The sequence below is a fragment of the Rhinolophus hipposideros genome (genome assembly GCF_964194185.1).
Source record: "Rhinolophus hipposideros genome assembly, chromosome: 8".
NCBI classification, from domain to species: Eukaryota; Metazoa; Chordata; class Mammalia; order Chiroptera; family Rhinolophidae; genus Rhinolophus; species Rhinolophus hipposideros.
In genome coordinates this window covers 64,496,419-64,518,386 of record NC_138054.1, presented here as the reverse complement: position 1 = coordinate 64,518,386, position 21,968 = coordinate 64,496,419, and the positions used below count along the sequence as shown (strand labels likewise).

The following is a 21,968-nucleotide window of genomic DNA, read 5'->3' as shown; positions in this document are numbered from 1 at the left end:
GTACTGTCAGGAGGATGCCCAGCAAGACCAGGCCTCCACCATGAGCAGCACTTAACACCCACTGGGGTCCTTGGAAGCTTAGGGTCTACGCACCCACTCATGCCGCAGATACTTAGTGAGCACCTCCACTCTGAGCCTCTTCAGGAAGTTATACCACATTTGGAAGCAGGCCTGCCCTTTTCTTCCCACCTTTCCTACCCATTTGAATGGATAAAGGGCTGGAGGAACCACCAAGACAACCCCAATCAGCGGGGCCAGCCCACCCTCAGCTACAGGAGGTCTAGAGGAGCCCAACTTAACCTACTTAGAACAGATGAGTCCGGTGGCTAGATGGGTGGTTGACAGGTGGTTACGGATAGATAGGTGAGTGGATGGGTGAGGGATGAATGTGTGGATGGATGTGAGAGTGGACAGATGGATGGGTTTTCAGGAGCCTAGAAAGTCCATCCAGTGAGCTTGTTCTGGGATGAGGGAATGACCATCATTCAGTCATGTATCCTCTTTCCCTACAGGCTCCAATGGCTCCAGGCTGGACAAGGGTGGTGGGAGGGGATGACCAGGCCAATGAGCTAAATTAAGGAGGGAAAAAAGAAAAAAAGAAAAACAAATGAGTCAGGTAAACATCTAGGGCCACCCACTCAGGGCCTTGGTTAGGATGAAAAGTTAGTTCTTTAGCTCTACAACCAATTCAGGGCTAATGGGGCAAAGCAGAGCCCAGTCTAGTCTCCTTGCCTTGCCAGAGACTCCCTATGCAGGCTGAGGCCAGGAATCTCCCCTACCGCACAAACTATGCTGAAGTAGCAGGAAGAGCTTTGGGGGAGAGATGCAGAATCCTCTGAGGGGTCAGAGGTCACATCCCTCTCCACGGCTGGCTTGGGGTCCGCAGGAGCACATCTCCCCCTCAACTGGCCCTGGTGTGCTGCTGGCCCAGAACACACATCTTCCTCCCAAGGCCCCAGCCAGAGACATTCCAGGGACGAGCTGCCCATCCTATGCCTTCCCTCAGGAGCCAGGCCTTAGCTGGGGACGCTGGCTGGGACAGAGGGAAGGATAGACAGGTCGCCTCTTCCTCCTTCAGTCTGCTCTAATAGGATTAGTCCACGCTGAGGAGATCCCTCAGTCATAGGGGTGAATATTCTGTCAAGAAAAAGAGGGTCAGTGGGGTTGGGAGACACCTCAGAGCTCATCTTATCTTCTCCCAATCCATTGCAGGTACCCTAACCCTGACCTAACCCAGAGCCTGACCGGTCACAGAGCCTGGGCTTGTACATTCTCAGGTGCAATGAGGACACTCTGCCACTGGGTGAGCCTAAGCCTGTCTCTCTGACCCTGGCTCCATCCTGAGGAGCCCCAGGAAATTCAATCTGCATTTCTCTCTCAGATGGGACAAGCCCTCTTGGCTAAATACAGAGCTCTCCCTCCCTTTCCCTGCGACCACCCTCCTTCCTCAAGGCTAACTCCCTCTGAGGCAGACGTGCCTGCTCTCCCCCACATACTATGCTTTCTCCTGTGCTTTCATAGGCGCTGAGCTGTGGGTGTAGTGGTCTTGAAGATAAATAAAGCACCTAAGGAAATCCACAGGCTTTTTCTCTTCTCCCTTCCCCCCAGAGAGAAGGGAGTGGGAGGGGATCTTCTCCTTCTCTGAAAACCCCAGGCAGAGGGGGCTGGGAGACTAGCTGAGGCTGAGCACTGCCCTTCCTGGTTCCCTTAGGCTGGAGCACAAACAGCATCTTCACCTTTTCCCGCTCCCCGAGGAGAACATCCTAGAAGTATGGTCTCTGCCAAGGGTTCTAAAGCCTTTAATTTGATTTCCCTCACATAGGCAATTGTTGTAATTATTCTGATTAGGAATCATTACCCAGTGCAGCCTCTGCACCCCTGACAGGCACGATGCGTCCCGCGGCAAGCTGTAGTGGGGCCGAGGGGCCCAGCCGCTCCTCCTGGAGGAGCTGACAGCAAACAAAAGCCATCGATGGGGAGTTCTGGCTGTGTTAATGAAGTGCTCACATGCCACAGGAAGCCAACACTAAAGCTAAACAAAAACACCTCCAGTCCCGGGGGCCAGTCCCACAGTGCCACAAATGGATTCCCTACTCTCCAACCCGCCCAGCACAGGAAGGGGTGGGGGCCTCCCCCAGCCTCCTGGCAGCACTCGGACACCTTGTCAGTAACCCTGACGGGAACAGCTGGAGATGACAGATCAATGGTTCAATACGCTCAACAGCATGTCACTGAAGTGACAGCAAATGTTATTCTAATCAAGCCATAATCATAGTCAAATTACAGGGCTACATTCTCAGGAGGGGAGGGAGGGACAGGCAGCAGGAAGGGGTCAGAGGTCAGGCGTTAAAGGTCACTTCACCTACCTCCAGCACTTGCTGCAGGCTTGGCTGACCATCCACCATGGCCTGAATGATCCCTGTGAGCTGAAAGGAAAAAGAAAGAGCCCAATGGGTGGCAAATTCAAAGCTGGACTGGATCCTTTCCTTTCTGTTTTGCTCCCTCTACTGTGAAGGACTCTGACCTGCACTGCTTTAGGCCGAGAACCCGACAGAAGCGTTAGGAATAAAGTCTCAGGACATACTGTAAACTTCCCGACAGCATCCTGCCCTGAAATGGGGATAAACAAGGTATACCTCATACCTGTTTCCGCTTTCACTTGCCAAAATAAAAAAAGATTTTATGTATCTTCTGTATTCAGTAGACTCAATAACTCCCCACAGATTATGATCTGAAGTAAACTCACCCCCAGCCTTCAGAGAGACTCCTTTGGGATGTGGGGAACGACCACACAGGACAGGCAGACTTGGTGTCATTCAGGTCCACCCCTTCTCTGGTTCTCAATGTCCAGTATTTCCCCCTTTAACATCGGTGAAATGCTGAGGGATTCCCACACGCATCCGCCCTTCACCCTGCCTACCTGGGACCCCCAATACCAACTAGCCAAGCAGGAAACAGACACCTTTAACTGATGGGGAAAACTCAGGTAAAAAGGCCGAAGGTACAAACCTGGCCTACAGAATTTCTGACTCAGACCTCCACCCGGTCAGGCCTGGGTTGAAACAAGCTTATTGCTTTATTTTGTTTTGAAGTGAAAACATCCCTCAAGCACCGACTAGGACGGACTGCCTCGAGGCTCTGAGGCAGGAGGTCCCCATCCACAGACCTGGACCAGCTGGAAATCACCACGCCCCCCGTGCCCCTGGCTACTTCCAGAGAGTAGCACTGAAGGCTTGCTTGGAAACTTCTTTTTTTTTTTAAGTGTTGGGGTGGTGGATTAAACTCCAATTAAACTTTAATTACATTTAATGAATACCAAATACCCAACTCACAGAAACCTCTGGCTCTAAGAGGGAAGGTTATTTTCTCATAGCAACTTACATGGAATGGTAATACACACCTTTTAGGAAAGAAATTTTCATTTAAGAATGCTGAGTTCCTCTAGGTGGGTTTCTGTAGTTCATCAAGTCATTATTAGGTGGTATTTTAAGGAAGTATAAGGACACAGCCACTCTATTTTACATTCCAGAAACTGTTTTTATATTAATCTGTATTTTAATTGGGTAACAGCTGCTGCCTACAGACTTCCCATGGTCTAAAAGGAAAATAAATTAGAAAGATTAACTACACTGTTGTTTCGCACGGCTTTAACCCACAGCATGCCCACCCGGCTGGCACCTCCACACCCTTTCCTTGCTTGGGAGACCAAAGAACTGCCCAGCAGAGGGAGGGCCTGAGCCAAAGAGAAGCAAAGGTGGTCCACTGAGGGCTGGGGGTGGGGGAGGGGGTGGGGATGAGCTCTGGGTCAGCAGCTTTGATCTTGAAGTGTTACAACTCCTTTTATTTAGTCATCATCTCTTCATGGAGAGCATACAATGTGCTGGGCCCCATTCAAGGAGCTAGGGGTCCAGCAGTGAAGAAAAACATGAAAACCCTCGTGTGCTTCTTGGCAGCCCTGTTCCTACACCCAGCCCAGCCACACCGAGCCTGCACACCTTCCAGAGCCACACACTGAGCTGGCAGTTGCCCTGTGTTTTGTCTCAGGCATGCAGGGGCCAGAGGTCAGAGTAGATTGTCACCAACTCCGGGTCCCATATCCAGATGACTGACAACTGCCCATGTACCCACTGCTGCCCTTTCTGGCCCAGCTTCTCACCGTCTTAGTTCTTCCAGGGCTGAACCACATCCCCAAGCTTGGAACTGCAGCTTAGGGTCAGGATTATCTTGGAGGGCCCACAGCCACTCTTACTTCTCGTAAATCTCCAGGGTCTGCGTGCCAGTCTTGTGTCTGGTCTGACTTTTTGGGGCAAGGGTAGGGCTACTCCTTTTGGCTCCCAAGAGTCACCCAGATGAGGTGAACACCAAAGGGCTTCCAGACACAAAGGGCAGCCTTGCCAAGAACCCTCCCTCCTTGGAGATGGGACTTAGGTTCGCACCTGTGTACCCCAGAAGCACCTGCTCTGAGCCCCAGGAACATCACTGATGTGGAGAAAGGAAAACCTCTATGCCAGAAAGGAAAAGCAGGAGTGCTGCTCTGTAGGAGCTCTCACTACAGATCCCGCCAAACTCCTCCCACTCTGGGGGCTCCGGGGTCCTGGGGCTTTCTCAAACTCCTCTCCACTGGTCAGCAATCCTAGAATCACCAGCCTAGGGGGAGACTAGTGAGCTCAGCTCCCTCTCTTTCCATGCTTCCCACACCACTTGGTCCAGCAAGACGTGGCTTACAGCTGACTTCCTCAAGGACTTGAACTCAACCCCCAGACACAGGGGCTTGAGCTACTGGTTCGACTAGAGGCAGCTTCCAGGGAGTGGCCTCATTCCCCTGTATTAATCCCTCCAACGATGGACTCCTACATCTTATCAGGTCTGTCAAGGCACTGGATGAAGAGAGGGTAAAATTAAGATAGTCAGGCCCTATACCTAATACTGACAACCTGTTAGACACCTCGAAGACTTATACCAGAGGCTGTGAGAAAAACAATTTAAGAAAATAAAAACTGGGAAGTTCTACCTTACGCATAACTTAAATCTTTCATGCTGCAGTTTAAACTCATTCCCACTTGGGTTAATATATATTTGTAAAAAGCTTTCACATCCTCACAATGAAAGGTACTAGAGCAAAGCCAAGTATTATTAAGCTGAGAACCAGGGCTCACAGGCTAAACAGAGCTCAGAGACCTTAACCACTTAAAGCAGGAGAGGTGAGAGGAAGAATTAATGTGTGCTCTGTGGCTCCTTTCACCGAGGGATTACAGATTAACTCCCGCTTCTCCAGACTCGGAAACCGAAGGCGAGGGGCTTTTGACCCTGACTGATAACATGGTTGGTTACTGAGACCCCCACCCATACAAGGGCTTTGTCCAGAAACAAGCTGGCTTCATCATAAACACTAGCAACTACAGGAAGCAGCCCAGGATACTCGGTGCCAACAGCATGTCAGCATCCAGCACTTTCTCCTTTCACAGTTTATCTCCAACACAATCGTATTCTGACACCAAAGACAGTTTGTTGATTACATAAGCACTTGTCTCTGGTGTGCAATCTGATAATCAGACCCACTCTTTTTCCTCAGACAAAGAGACCAATAAATCTCACCCTTTATAAGTACAGGTGCAAGACAAAGTCCTTTACTGGCATTTAGCAAAATGGGTATTTTTCTAGTTTTCTCACGACAATGACAACAAAAAAAGAATGCACATGGTCAGGGGCAGTGTGGCAATCCAGCTGCTGGAGACAGCGAGCTGCTGAGCCGGAGCCGATTCTCGCAGTGGCAGGGAAAGGGCTGGGGAAGGAATGACACACATCCCATCCTATCTCTGTCAGTACCATGTCTGCAGGCAAACTATCAACTGGAACTAAGACAGGACCTCAGGAAGGCCAATGACATGTTCATTACACAGAGCAGTAAGAGTGTGTGGGCTACAGACTCACCCAACACAGAATCCCTCTTCCTGTTGCCAGCACTGAGCCTCTCTCTGTCCCCCACACAAGCATGTATGTACTCGTGTGTCGTGTGTGTGTACACATGTGCACGCACGCGCATGCGCGCACACACATGCCAGGGTTCTTTAGAACTTCTTGTGCGAGAGAAAATCCTACCAGAGGAGCTGCTTAGGCACAATCAAGAGCTTTGGGGCTGTTCCTCATACTTACTAATGAAAGATTCCCCCAGCTGGAATGACCTCCATCCCTACCCCCAAAGGCAGCTACTGCCAGCTTGGATGAGGTCTGAGAAAAATCCCATCCTGTGTCCCTGCCTCTGTCTGCATAGCATTCCATCTGGTATGCAGACAGGCAATATTTAGATTATCCGAGGTTTTCCAAAGAAGACTTCACTTATTCAAAAGAGTAAGTCAGCAGTACAGTTACGCTGGGGAAGGCAAGGTGTGGTTGAATAATTCCTTGACAATATCCATTCATTTAAGGAACACGTACTAAGTGTTTGCTTGGTTCCAGGCCCTCATGATGAGCCACAGAAGGATCAGATCTAGTTTCTGTCCTCAAGGAACTCACAGCCTAGTGGGGAGACAAGTAATTACAGTATAATATATACGATCAGTGTTATGTTGGGGTGAGCACAACTCAGCCTGGGGCTCAGAGAAGGCTTCCCAGAGAAGGTGGCCCTGAGCAGAGTCCTGGGGGACAAGCGGGGCTGGGGGAGGACAGTGGGGACATCACCAAGGCAGAATGACCATCATGTGCAGAGGCAGGTTGTGAGGAAAGCGAAGGGCAGATGAAGCCGGGAGATATGAGGCTGGACAGAAAGGCAGGACCAGGTCAGGGGGTTGTGAGCTGCGCAAGTCTAGAAGCCTGAGATAAAAATGTCGACTCAGTGCCGGCAGCACAGCCACGTCTTTACTTTCTTAACAAGGATTTCCCAACACCCCCATGCCTACTACCATCCAAATTATGTCTGTAGGGATGTCCTTGGGTGAAAACTTTCTAGAAAAAAGAAACAGCTTTCATCATAGTCTCTCAGTCCCTCTGCCCCCCGCCCTGCAAAAAAAAGCAGCAGTAGCCCTGCTTTAAAAAAGATCCCTTTTCCCAATACTACCGAGCATCGCTCCTGCCCCGGCCGAGCTTCCACAGGACTCCGTTCCATCGCTAAACAAGTAGCAACCTTGCCAAAAGTTGGGCCTGCCTATCTATGCCAGACAGCCTAGCTGGAAGTAGCTCCCCCAAGGGGAGGTTATACACAGAGAGAAGGAGTGTATAACCTCCTTCCACTTTCACTTGCCAAAATAAAAAAAGATTTTATGTATCTTCTGTATTCAGTAGGCTCAATAACTCCCCACAGATTATGATCTAAAGTAAATTCACCTCCAGCCTTCAGAGAGACTCCTTTGGGACTTGGGGAATGACCACACAGGACAGGCAGACTGCAGGCCAGTGGAGGGCTCAGGTAACTGACTGGTTTACGGAAAGTCTTCCCTTCCCCTTCCATAAGGGAGGGGAACTGTCATCATCATTAATTTGGGGAGTTTGCAAAAGGGGTAAAAAGGACAGATTAGCACCCCCTGCTTGTACAGGTAATTCCCAGGGGAAAGCAGGAAAAAACAGTAGACCTCAAAGGAAGCAAGAAGCTCAACAACGTTAGCTGGCACAACAAAAGGCTTGAGGGACTGGATACGTTGGCAGATGGATGGAGGCCTGTGTAACCAAAGGCCCACCTGGGTCAGGTGGCAAACACTGGCACCGAGCCCAGGAGCGACCTCAGGATCGCGTATCTGGGCAAAGCCAGCCTCAGAGCCCACTGAGCCCTCCCCCCAGTGGCAGGCAGGCCCCCTCCCCAGCCTCCTTCACACCAAGGAGATTGTTTAGGGATTATTCAAAAACGTCTTTTCTCCTGTTTCGTGCATCTATAGAAAGTAGATCTCTAAATGAAGGCACAAAGTCTCTAATGTACCCCAGCCCCAAATTCTTCAAAGATTCCAGAAACACTTACATTCTCCCATCATCTCTATTAGTACATACTTGTGACCATTCTATGTGACTTCACCACAGCCTGTGGCCACCACAGAGAGCACAGCACGACTCATCACAAGGGACAGCAGCCCCAGTAGGCTCTCTATATGGTCCCAGGCGTCAGAACCCTTAGGGGCGCCTCCTCTTTGCCAGTGGCTCTTTTGGCTCCAACCAGCATCAAGATCTCAGTTAGTCCCAGTTTCAGTCTGTAAAATGGAGCCAATCCTACCCTGCTGACAAGGTGCAGTACCAGCCTAGTACAGTACCAGCCTAGGATAAGGACAAGGACATTTTAGCTTTGGCCAGGCTGTGCTCATACCCCACTTGGATCGCCCTTCTCTTTCCTTGGTGATGGGGTATGCTTTCGACAAACTCAACCAATATTTCCCACTTTGCTCAAGGATAGAGAAACATCGCCAGAAAGCTAAGAAAACCTGAACATAACCTCTCATTCCAAGAAGCTGCCATCTTCACCTCTGGCCAAGGGGCCATAAGGGAAATGGAACTGAAAAGAATCTGAGCCCCAGAAGCACCATCCTGCTCCTAGACTCCAAATGCCCAGTCCAGGAAGGGTAGGGCTTACAAGAAAGGGAAAATGCTGGAGAAGCTGGAACAGATTGTGCCACTGCTCTCCTTGGGTCTCCAATGACTGGAGTAGCCCAAGTAGAATGGCAGACTTTGTAAAAAGCCAACTGTTGGGTCCAATGTGCACCTGCCTTCACTGCTGGTAAAACCTGAGCTTTCCCTAAGTGGCCTATATAGACACGAATGATCCAAAAGCTCCTGTCCCAGCATCCCTTGCTGCCCACCTCCAGGGCCCTTACCTCTGTGCAGAAGGGAGTAAGCTGTGGATGGACTACGGGCTGGACATACATGTGAAAGGTAGATTCGATCTCCATGGTTCGGCCATTTAGCTTCAGGATAGGGAACTCAATGATTTCCTGGAATGGCAAAGACACAGAAGAGGAAGAATACATATTTTTTTAAACCAACCATTTCAAATAATAATGCAAGAGTCAAGAATGAGGGAGTGTTTTGGACTCATTACCTTCTACCAGGCCAAAGCCAAGACTGAGGGAGATGGTGTCAGCTCAGTCCTAACCCTCCCGCTGTGAATGTCCTCACAGGTTCCAGGGACTGGACACCTGCCCCCTCCCCACAGTCTCTGGAAAGGGGAAGGAAGACAGTAGGACAACCTGCCCCAGTTAGCACAGCTGGTTCTCTAGGAGAGGCTTGCTCACTCAAGCTCCTAAAAGCAGGCCCCCCTTTCTCTAGCCTTGGTCTCTGCCCTGGGATGGGCCTGGATCTCCAGCCACAGACAACCAGTCATCAGACTAATGCCCGGACTTGCGTATATGAAGTTTAAACAAAGCTGATGAGTTTCTTCATTAACTTTTACCAAAAAAAGAAAAAGATAAATAATAAATAAAGCCAAAGGGGATACTAAAGAGAAGGAGAAACTGAATAAGAGTAATAGAAGCTAGTGCCTCCCACCTTTCTTTCAGGCAGTAAGCCCTCCCCCAGCCTGCTCCCTACCCCCCTCAAATCGCTTAGCTAGCCCTTCCCAGTCCACTGGAACGTAATGGAAGAGAAGGAGGAGGAGTGACAATTTGTTTGGTGTCTCTAAGATTAATTTGTCTCCGTTATTTAATAGAGATGCACAGCACCAAGGTCCTGGTATGCAAACAGGCTTGCAGAACGCTGGCTGTGCAGCACGCCTCGCCTCGCCTCGTACATCGCTCCTGGGAAGGGAGGAACATACCAGAGTGGGGAGAGGGCAGGAGAGAGCACGAGCGCACCAGAGAGAAGAGGGAAAGCGAGGAGAGAGAATAAAAAAAATTATTGCTTTTTAATATTCAAAAACAGTTCGCAAAATTTAATCAAAGCAGAGGAAAAGCTAACATTTTTACCACTTTGACATTTTTATTAGCGCTTTCATAAATTTTTAAAACATGAATGGAATTAGTTTACAACACAAAAAAGCTGCCCTGAAAACATCTGGAAGAGACAAATAGGAAATAATAAAAAAAATAAATAAAAGCAAAATCCTCCGAGTAAAATTAGCATGTGGAAAAGGCCTCCACTGCAGGCAGAAGGCGGGCTCTGCTCACTCACTGGTCCCAGCAGCTAGCGCCAGTGGCATCCCTACCCCAGGCCCCCATTCTGGAGAGGACCTTTCCATTATCACTAAAATCAAGGTAAACTGGTTCTCTCCAGGGACAGCCTGCCTGGAGAAGCAACAGTGAAGCTGTCTGACACCTGACTGCACTCAGGAAATGGACAAGTGGGAAGACAGGAGGAGAAATGGCCAATCCTGATGGCCCAGAGCGGCCAGGTGTCCTCCTCCTGCCCCAGGCGCCAACACACCCACTACTATTGGGCTTGTTTTCAAAGCACGTATTTTCTTTAACCAACACATTACAGCAGGATGAAGACCAAATCAAAGCAGAATTTCATGATAGAAATTCAAAGGTTCTGGTTGCCTGGTCTTCCTGGGATGGTCCCCAAAATGGGGGAGCTGATAGGAGCCCCTGAGATAGGAAGAGCACAGAGGCTGCAAAGCACAGGCAGAGGGGGGATGGGGAGGAGGTCCAGGCTGCTGTTCGGACTAGGTGATGCCTCTTCTCCCAACATGAAGAAGGTGGGTACTTACTCCAATTCCCAGGGCTATCATTCCCCACAACACACTACAAATCACGCCAGGTGGAGAGTGTTGTGTTGAAAAACAAAATTTGAGGTACATACACACGCAAAGTATATATTGGTCCTCCTGGAAAATTAAACGTCCAAGATCTCTGAGAGCTAACGCTGAGGTGGGGCTCGTCTGAATCTGGGTCACCTGACTCCTGAATTTCTGATGTATCCTTCCTCTCCCGCTAAGCAGAAGAAACACCTCCCCAACAAAACGCTCCATGGCCTGGTGAGTTTGGCTGCCCTGGTGTCTAAGGAAACAAATATAGCCAGCTCCTCACTAACAATGTTAGCTAGGCTTACAATGAAATTTAACCTGTGACACAACTGTACTTTTCATTTAAACTTTCATTTGGAGAGAAGCAGTGTTTGGAGACCTGCAGTTTGTCGTGCTAATAAAGACAAGTGTTGGGACCTTTAAGGATGCCATTCATCTCTGGCTTTTATTAAATTCAATTTTCTTAAGCCCATGATACATTATGAAATTAGGAGTTGACATTCCTCTGGAAACAAAAATATCTATCAAACACAAACAGGAAAAAAACAACAACCACCCTCTATTACCAAAAATTTATGGCTTAAAGTTGATCTCTTTCCACTTTTTGACAAGCACATGGTTTGTTTTAGATATCTGAAATGTTATTATAGACCTAGAATTTCATTAGGATTTATTATAAAACAGTAAGCGCTTCAGCTCCTGCTCCGACCCACCACGTCGGCATCCCCAGTACATTCTCTGAAAACTCGGCCTGTGGGTTTCCCCATGGCAGCTCACTCTTCAAACTTGCCTGCTGCGAGCTTCCTCACCCCTGGGGAAATGGAGCCAACCTCAGTGCTCACGCTCATTACCACCCTCCCAGAGAGGAGGAACAAGCCAGCCTGAATGAGGGGCAGATCCCTGAAATGCCTGGGGGCCAGGGACACAGCAGACTGGACCTATCGTAAACATACCACTCCGATGTTGCTAGATCAGCAGCCAAGCCAGGCTTTCTCTCCAAGACCAAGAAGAGGGACTATCGAGGGCCAAGCTGAGGACATGATTCTGCAGGGGCCTTTCCTTGGTCCCATCAGCAGCTGTTGTTAACCTTGCACACTGGCATACTCATTTGCGCCGCTGAGAAGCAAAAGAGGAGCTTCTGACAGAAGACCTTCTGGGGAGTCAGAGCAGAAAGGACTTCCCTTAGGTACTTCTTACCTTCCCATATTTCCCAGCCAAGCCTAGAACCTCAAAACACTGGCCCCAACAGCCCATTCGTGGGAGAGGAGCTCCAATCTGCACCGAGTTGGCACAGCTCTACAGCCAGTGCACCCGGGGCATGCCAAACACTTCAACTGTTTTCAGCTGATATTGAGATAACTCAGAGAGTTACCGCAAAGTTCTAAGGTGATCAGGTTAATCTCAAGAGCTTATGGAGATGTGCCTAAGTGCCAGCTTCCAGGGGCAGTTGCTCAGATAATGAAACTCTTATTTCTGCTCCTTCTCCTTTTTCCCTATATTTCATCATTCCCCTGGGAAGTGTTTTTTTAGGAGTAGTTGAGTGTCTGCTTGTACATAAAGGTAGCACCAGGAAGGAAAGAAGAACCAGTTTGTATTTCCCTCTTCTCTTCCCCTAATCACAGCTTCAAGGTTCCTTACATTTGCATGTCATTTGCATTAAACTACCTGAGCATCTAGCCTGTGCAGGACACCACACAGGGGCCGGAGCAGGATTTAGAGATAAGATGTAGTCCACTTTGGAGAAGGCCACAAACTAGTGAGCGGAAAGATCCGTGAACAAATAATGGACAATGCACTATGTTAAATATCTTAGTGGGGGAACAAACTGAATAGTGAGGCTTTTCAATTTACAGTGTGCTTGCTTATCTTACCCTTATTAATCCTGGAAGATAGGTCACATCATCATCATCACCATGATCATCAGGTCATAAACCAATACTGTCAAGCACCTGCTACTTACCAGGTAGGGGCTGGGTGTGGACACAGACAAATGAAATGAGCTGTGTCTCCTCTCTCTGAGGTGCTTGGAGTCTGGGTAAGGGGTAGAGAGGAGCTGACCCCAAAGCCCTTGGAAACATGTGGAAACGGAGTCATTTCATTCCTTCCATCTATTGTTTACTATCCGGCAGACGGTCTGCCTAATGCTTAACAGGAATGATCTCATTGAATCCTCCTAACAACTCATGAGGTGAGAAATCATTATCCCTATTTTACAAATAAACTAAGGCCCAAAAAGAAGTTGTCACTTGCTCTAGGTTATATTGCTAGTAAGGGACAGAGCTGGGATGCCAAATAGGGAAAATGAGACTAAAAGAGAGTTGGATTAGCAGCTTTCAAAATGTAAAGGGTCAAGGAAGATCTGACTCTTTTAGTCTGAAAGGCCGTCTTTAGGGAGCTCAGTCTACTATTGCCTAGGAAGAGGGGCTGCTCTCAAGTTACCAGAACAATAAATGTGGACAATCCAGGCAGAAAGTCCTGGAGGATTGCTACTGAAAAGCCTCTACTATGATAGCCGTAGAGACACAGCACAGATGGTGCTATATGCTGAGCTCGGGAGGGCAGGAAGCACGAGCCGTTAGTACGCATTTCCAGCGCCCAGCTCCATTTTAGCACACAGACCTCTCTCTCTCAACTTTTGGTGAGTAAACATATGAAGAGGCCGATAAAGGGCAAGACAGAAGCCAAGCCCATGGCTCTAACAGAAAACACTGCTCTCACAGAGCTCTCCACAGGACCAGAGGGGTGAAGTGATCTACCTAAGGTGACAAAAATGATAGACAATAGGGCCCGAGTTCAAACCCAGACCGGTATCACTCCAAAGCATTGTCCACCAGACCCTCAGCCTCTCATCTCTAAGTGGTTTGTCATCCTCCCTCAACTGCTACAAACCGCCACCAGTTTTCTCTTTGCCCAGACCAAGGGTTTCCTGGAACACAGGACTTTTAGGGCTTAAATTGGGACAGTTTGGTCACCTTACAACATCTGCAAGCTGCCTGCACTGCTAGGTTGTGCAAGGGTAGAACATCACAAACCTAGAAAGCTGGTCTGCTGATGGTGGATGGGAATTGGCCACAACTTGACAACTAAGGACAAAGCCTTAGAACTTGGGTTTTTCAAAGCATCAACGGTTCCAAATCTATTTATCTGCTGTCTCCCTCAATAAAATGCCAGCTGCGAAGTCTTTTTTTTGTTTTAAGGGGAGGGAAGACAGAGACATAAAAAAGGAAGCACCAAGTAAATATTCTTTTACCTTTTTAAGTGAGCAGAGGTTTAAGTTGGAGCAAAGGTTCTCAATGCAGTTGCTCAACTAGGAACCCCAGAGATTCTCTTGATAATCTGAGGACAAAACTGCAACAGCATTTCAGATGCAATTTCACCCCCGCAATCAGCAGATCACAAGAAATAAATGTACACGTGGCTTACAGCGTATTCACACTCCCTTCAATACAAGTGTCCACAGTGGTAAGATTATACTTGAAGACAGAACAACAGAAGGATTTTAGGCAGGAGGGCCTTAGGTTAGATTGCTGGAATTTCTTGACAACAGGACAGAGTAATAGTGTGGCACTCTTACAGAACTTTTTTCCAAATCACAGCTTTTCCTTTGCCTGAGCTGATGGTTCTATGGTCCTGTCTGAAATAAGGGAACGAGCGGGTCATTTTTCATGGTTTCCCCCTCTCAACCTAAGAACTGACATTCCCCCAATTTAGAGATGGTAACAACTAATTTTCCCTTTCCTTCCACCCTCTGAAGAAAATTCCAAAGTGTGTAGAAAGGTTTGATAAAATCCAAGTGCAACACCACATCACAAGGAAGAAAAGGAAATACCTGGCAGAAACATGGGTTTTATCCAAAGACTTGGTTTTTGGATATCCAAAGACTTGGTTTTTGGATAGAAGTTCCATGCAAAGGCGACCCTTTCTCCCAGGGATCAAGGAGCCTCCTGGTCCCAGGGAAAAGGGGAAGTTGAGAGGGAGAAGGAAGGGCTGCAATGGGCAACGAATGGGGCATGGTTTGCTTAACAGTTTCTCCCTTGAAAAAAAAAAAAAAGACATTTTATGCACAAGGAGCTTATTTCTTAAACAAACACTCGTGGTTTTGATTTACACCACAGCCCGCTCCTAAATAATTTATGGCGGGTGAAATTTATTGCCGAGCCCTGGCTGGCTGCAAATTCGAATTGCCAAATAATTAGATTTTAGGGCAAAGCTTATAAATTACCCGTCGATTTGTCCGGACTTGTTTGTCAGTTGCTTTGTGCTTCAGGTCATCTTTGGCATTTGGCTGTTTGGGTTTTAATTGCTGATTTACACTTTGACAGATGAGAGCTGATGCTCAAAGTTTCAGGACAAGGAAGGGTAAAAAATCGGAGCTTTAAAAGGCTGATTTTTCACCTACATGTCCCTTTTCACCCATCTCCATAGACTCCAAAGCAATTAACATGTAGAAAACAGGGTGAAAATGGACACCACTATTCTCTATCGGGGATAGGGGGCAGTGAACAGTGGATTATAATTTACTTATCTGAAATCTAAATTTTAAAAAATATATAATACCAGTAATTACAGAAGCCCACAAGTCTTAGAAACTGTACCTTCAGCCAGGGGCTCATGTGCCGTGTCTCCCTCTCCGTGCCCACGACTCTGGATCAGCCTCAGTTCAAACAGTTTTAGATATTCAACTGTCATAATTTCAGATATTAGAGGCCTCTGTGAAGCCGAACCTTCAGGGTTGCAAACAACCACATGATTTTTTTGTGGCTACCTCGATACATATATTTGTCAGGGAATTAATTTAAACAAATCTCAGGTGGTGTGCACAAGAGGTGCCCTGGAGGCAGCACCAAGGGAGGGCACGAAAGTGAAAGGGTACCACGTCCACCTTACCATTCCACTAGAGGAGAAAAATTGCTCTGGGTAGTGCCTGGCTCTGTCCACAAGGTTGATAGAGGGCTTGCAGGCTCTGTTCTCTCAGAGCTCCCCGGAGAAGCAGGACCTGCCTCCCAGCCACCTGCTGTACCCCAATAGCTTACTATGAGGCCATGAGTCTGAGTAACACTCGGGGTAATTCTACTAATAAGAGCTGACACATACAGCTATTACATGCTATGCACTGTTCTACGCACTCATGTGTATCCTCCCAACAGTCCTAAAGACTGGTACTAACCCCATTTGGCCAATAAGGCAACTAAGGCATGATGAGTCCAATAACTTGCAAGGCAAGTCATACTGCTATTATGGTGGAGACTAGGCTCAAGTGCAGAGTGCAGTACAGGAGTCCATGCTCTGAACCACTATTCTCTACTGCCCCCCCTCTGAGCAGCCTTCCCCCAACTCCCCTCACTTTGGAGGTCCAGAGGTCACAATCTGGGACTTGGGCACATGCAGCCAAAGCCTGTTCAGTTAATCACTCAACAGGGTGGGCAAAAGTCATGCACCCTGCTGAGGATCACAAGGTGACCCAGAGGCTTGGTTAGAAAACGCCCATTTTTCCAATCAATGCAAATACTGCAGTAAAGCTCCACCAGCTGGCGGTGAAGCGGTCGGGTGAGTAACAGGTGATCAAGACAGAGCCAGGCCCACTCTGGCAGAGAGAGGGTTCTGATGGGACGATTTGGATAGGAGCCCAGAGAGGCTGGCTGGGCTTCAGGAGGCCTTGCTCAGTAACCCTACCCACAGCCCCGGGGGCTGCTGGCCTTGTCACAGAAGACCGCATTCCCAGGGGCTGCTTCAGATTCCCTGTTCTCCATCCACATCTAACGGCCGAGGCAGGACAGGGAAACAGCTGTACTGGCCTGACAGATTTTGAACAACCACTGACCCGTAAGCAAGCAACACGTAGACTGACACCCTGCCCACAACGTGCTGAACGCTTTACTCTCCCCTGGCTCGCTGGATCTCACATGTCAGTAAGGCAGGCAGCAATTACCATGCTACTGTACAGATGAGAAAGCTGAGGCAGTCAGTGCTTCTCCATGCTGCTTCCTCACAGGCCGCAGCTCATCACCTGGGAAAGTATCAGAAACGCAAGTTCCTGGCCTCCACCCCAGACTTTCTGAATCAGACACCCGGGGGGGAGGGGGCAGCAATCTATGTTTTAACAAGCCCTCCAGGTGAGTCTGATGCTTGCTCAAGTTTGAGAACCGTTAGTCTAGACTAGAACAGTGTTTCTCAGACTTCAAATTACCTGAAGATTTTGTTAAATTACAGATTCTATTTAACGCTGGGCTGGAGTAGGGCCTGATCGTCTGCATTTCGAACAAGCTCCCAGGTGACGGCGATGCCACTGGTTCTCAGACCACCCTCTCGAGAGCAAAGGTGCAGTCTGGGACATCTAGGTGACCACCTCCTTATCAGAGAGGTTCCGACCAAGTGAGAATCAGAGCCCGACCGCTCAGCAACTCTCTCAGAGCAAACCTGGTCTGACCCACTTTCAAGCACCTGGGTCAAGCCCTTTAGATCGGCTGATTAACTGCTGGCTCTCGCCATCAGACATTTCATTCTTGCTGCCAAGAGCCAGGGGAGAACACCTGTCATGTCACATCTCGGAACTTTATGGAGCAGTTGGTACATCTCTTTTAGGGAGCAGGCAAGAGGTCTTCCTGTCCCAGCAACGCCCGCTCCCTTTAGGAATACTGTCAAGATCAGAGCATCAGCTACCCACACAGCACTGGTCACACTATTCTCTCCAGGACACCTTCCTTCTGTCCAAATGAACCAAAAAGCAAGACTAGAGACCTCTCCTAGGAAGACCTCTTGCTACAGACACAAGCCAAGAGCTTACCTGGTCTATCTCATGGCCCCTAGTCCTGAGCAAGGCCTACTACTGGCCACAAATCTGGAAGAGGATCACAGCAATTTCTACAACAACCTGAGGTGCCCAGCTGGGGACTTCTCCCCAACAACGCCAGCCATCACATTCTACACCGTCACCCCGAACTTCCTGGAAGGCCTGACCCTCGCATTGTTTCTCTAGTTGTGTAAAGTAGACACTATAAAATGGCACATTTCATCCCCTTCATCAGCAGCTGCTGACCCCTCCTCCATCCCCAACTGTCAACCAACCCCTTCAGTTGACCATTTGGCCTTTCATTCAAACGCTGTTGTGGTGAGAGAAAAAAACCCGTGAACAATGCAGACATAGTCTCAGGACTCAACTTCCAACACCACAATCTCAAGCCATGGCTCTCAGCTTGCGCAACACTTTTGGGGAGCAAGATTACAAGCTTTCTAGCAAGTTCTCCTATCTACCTAAACGTCATTACCTACCTCCCATAGGCCAAGGGCCAAACAAAGTTCATCAAACAGATCCTAGAGGAATAACCTCCTAATCACCACTGATAGAACTCACCTCTATCAGTTCTCCCTGATATGGAGCTTCAGCTCAGAGCACCCCCTTTATAACAACCACAGGTTCCACACTCCACTCCTTACCACATACCGTAGCACCGCTGGCTCCCAGGGCCCCACTAGTAGCCACAGGAGCAATGAGCTACTTGAAAGCACTGTTCAAGCTCATTTCTTTCCCAGCACATCTAAGGGCTGCAACACATAACTTCTCTCCGTTTCCATCATCGCCACCTGAGTCCACCCCACTAACTCTTTCAAACAATGCCTCCTAACCAGTTTCCCTATGTCTATTTTTAAGCCCTTGGAACACCTTCCCCTCTTTCCCATGAACTCTGGCTTCCAATGGCTATTTCTGCTTCTTCTCTCCCACTCAACAACATATTCACACTTCCTGTTCTAACTCACCAACATGGCCCCCAGCATCACTGTGGACTCTGCATGCTCCCCTCCTTTCAGCAACTCTGGCGTCTCCACCTAAGCGCCTCTGCCAGCATTCAGCCTTCAGACCAGCCTGTGGCTGGAAGGGCCTCCCCCGGACTGACACTGACCACAGCACGGGAACAGAAGTGGAGCGAGCACTCATGTAACATATCTGTTTCGCTGCCCGCAGACCAAGATCCCCCAGTGGCCAACTACATACAGAGCCAGGACCCAAACAGCAGCCATTCCAAGGTACCTCTACTTCACACTGAAAGCTTCCCCATTGCTTGTCTTGCCCTCCAGAGTCTACTTACCTCCTTTCTGAGTCTCCTAACACCTAACAGGGCTTTGTCTGCGGCAGCACTCAGTACACACAAACGCTTGTCTGCTTTACCCGGCCTGCTCCCCTTCTGCTGCAGACCTGCCAGCCTGGGGGGGCTTGTGTCAATCTGGGAACACTCTTACTTCAGGGTTTTAGACAATGACTCCATTTTCACAGCTAGAGCTCAAAACTCATCACATGAATGTATGACTGTGGGGGGCTTTTTAAGTATTGTGAACACCCAGGAAAAGAGAAAAAAATAATCATCTGAGTGACATCTTAATCAAAATGATGCAGGATCCTTTTTCCCAACAAGACACAGAGATGGAGAAAGCATCTCCTAACATCAGTTTCCTCACGTCAAACAACTGAGATCAGTCTAACAAAGTAAGAAATGTAATCAATATCTGAAAGAGAAAAAACAAGACAGGCTGGGAGCAAGGAAAATGAAGCCACGGGCTTAGCCTAACCAACTCCTTTGGATTTCACTTCCCCAATTCCCCTTCCCAACCCAAAGGCTTTCTCTCTATGGCTTTCTCTCTATGGCGATGTACCTGTCGCTGCTGCTCTGAGCCGAGCTCAAGCCCCATCCCCACGCCTTCCAGTCGTCTCTACTGCAGCAAGTCTTCTCTTGTTACCCTGGCCTCCAGCGCCTTCATTACCCCTTCCTCCCCTACAGTTTATCTGTTTGCAGGGCACGAAGGTCCCTGGTCTATGGAAGGTGGGTCTTCTCAAAGGATGCCTGGCAGATCCAGATCCCCACTGCCGGTCCTTTTGGGGGTGGCGGTGGGGAGTCATGTCCTTCTCCAGCCCGTGCCTCTCTCTGGAGCCCTCAGCAGCCCAACTCAGTGCTACCTACAATGGCAGCTGAGGTATCTGCTTAGCCCTCCTGGACGATGCCTCATGGCCTCAGCTCACACATTTCTACGCTGACCCTCACCCTTTTTGCCCGCACTTTACTGACTAAAATTGTCTTCAACACTTCCAGTCTTCGTTCCCTCATCCACAACAGCCCAGTAAGCCCTTCTAGCTTGGATGGAAGAAACAGCATAGAACTGATACAGATAAACCTACAGACCAAACGGTGAAACATCTGCAGATTTAACGTCTTCATCCTCCCTCTCCCTCATCTGCAGTGTTCCCACAAACAATCCCGCAGTCCAGGCCAGTTTTCTCAGACTTAGGTCAGTTCGCATAGCTCACTCCGGCAGCACCTTCTTTCATCCCCGCTATAACAGTCTGACAAGCCTCAGGCCTACTTGTCCCTCTCTGGTCCCCTAACTTTCTTACCAGGAAGCCTATGCAACACTTCTCCCACATTGCGGGGTTATCAATCCCCTCCTCTGTGCCCCACTGTACCGAGTACTTACCTCTGTGACGGCATTTATCAGACTGCTAAACAGTGTCTACCCTCCTCAACTATGAGCTACTTGAGGGTAGGGGGCCACTTCCTACTTGTCTTTATATCCCCAGCATCTAACGCAGAGCTTGAAGTTGCTATCCAAAGAGTAAAAAGAGGCCTTTTCATTGCCTCTAAGGTGGTTACAATGAGGTCCTCCCCATTCCTTTGCCGACTTGGTTGGTTTTGTCATGTCCAACAAAAACCTGAAAAGGCAGCTAAGTGTCACTGTTAGTTTATAGTCCCTGATTTCATTCACCATTTATCAATGGCCCTATTCTTTAGAGCTCTACCCCACTACCAACCTTAGCACAGTGTCTAACAATCTGCATTCCAACAGCTGGCTCAGCCCTGGGGAAGCCACCAGGATAATAAGAGGCCGAGGGCGGGAGGCGGGGGATGCTTCCTGGTTTGCACTAAATTATGTGGGGATTTTGTTACCAGTGACCCAGTGCTCCCCAAGGAAAGTTCGTGGTCCCACCGCCAGACAACTCCGCTGCCTAACTACACCCCACGGCAGCTTAAAGGTATAAACCCTGGGGAAGGTAGAGAAGCAGTTTGCATAGAGCAAATACACCCACTTCAATCATGTAACACCACCATGCATCAGTACTCCACTCAAGATGTATAGTTTGCTTCTACATTGCTCTCTGCTCCAAATAAAGCAGTGCCCGTCAGCTTTCACGTGAAGTCACAATAGGGCCAAGATCTGGACACAGCAAATGCTTGTTCCCATTGGCAGAGGAGTAGTGAGGAGCCACAGTGGGAGTCAGGGGGGCCCATCCCTACGAGGGACCACCAGGAAAGGGCAGTCTGTGGAGGAGGGGGGCTGTGGGAGGGGAAAAGGCAGCCCCTCATTTATGGAGGCAGACACAAGAAGACAAAAGGGCCTCGTGGGCCGCCCCATTCCCACCACTGTCACTGGCCACCGAGAGAGGAAACATTTATAGTGACCCTGGAAGAAGAGATGTGTTAAAGCAAAGATATAACTAAAAAGAAAGGCAATAATTGGTCTGATGGTCAGGAGACAAATTATTCCAGGAGTCGAGAGCCTGTGCAAGAACACTTACGGCTCACACAGTCGTCATAACTCAGTCCCCTCAAGCATTTTGTGCTCTGCTTATGGTGTTAACTTTAATGTCTTAACATATAACACCATCCGCACTAACACAAAATACTACACACGCCAGATGAAGCTGAGTTATAGTTGCTATGGGAAGCGTAACTTTGAATTTCCTGATTTGGGTGCATTTAATCTCAACCATAATGTTACATTAACGTCGGTTTTGCATTTCATTTCCCAGTTTAGAAGAATAGCGTCAGTGCCTTTGCTTGTCTGTACAGAAAGAAAGTGCATGCTGACTAGGGCCACAGGCGGAGGCGGACAGACCACAACCCATCCACTGGCCTTTTCTGCTAAAACGCCGAGCCCAACCCCTGCACTTTGAAAAGCTGCGACCAGGACAAGCGAATGGGGAGGGAAGGGTGGGTTCTATTTCTAGGGATGTGCCTTTTTCTAGGGAACTTGGGAGTGCACAGGACCCAAGAGCAGAGAGAAAGAGAGGAGGGAAGCTAAACACAGAGAAAGAGCAATATGTGCGTACTGGGTGGGGGGTAGAGGTGGGAGGGGCGGAATGCTGCCTTTCAGCCTTGAATGGAGGACAAGGAAATCAATATAGTTTCACATTTGTAGGGATCTTAATCAATTTCCTATCGTTTTCCAAAATATCTCTCTCACAAAAGACCAAGAATGATGCGCCAGATTTAAATCATACTGAAAGTCTCTAGATACCTCTTTTCTCATATTATTCCTTCTCAAGTCA

General features: G+C 48.7%; 1 protein-coding gene across 9 annotated transcripts in view; it reads right to left on the bottom strand.

Moving 5' to 3' along the window:
- Window positions 1-21,968, bottom strand: part of ERI3 (ERI1 exoribonuclease family member 3) — a 122,764-nt gene that overhangs the window by 82,771 nt on the left and 18,025 nt on the right. For all 9 annotated transcript variants that reach the window (XR_013993724.1, XM_081055238.1, XM_081055240.1 and 6 more), the window contains 2 exons: window positions 8,790-8,906; window positions 2,367-2,426 (listed from right to left, as the gene is read on the bottom strand). Coding sequence is in view for 8 of the 9 variants with exons in the window: in XM_081055238.1 (XP_080911364.1) it covers window positions 2,367-2,426; window positions 8,790-8,906 (177 nt within the window). In the remaining variant the exon portion in view is untranslated. The remainder of the gene's footprint in view (window positions 1-2,366; window positions 2,427-8,789; window positions 8,907-21,968) is intronic.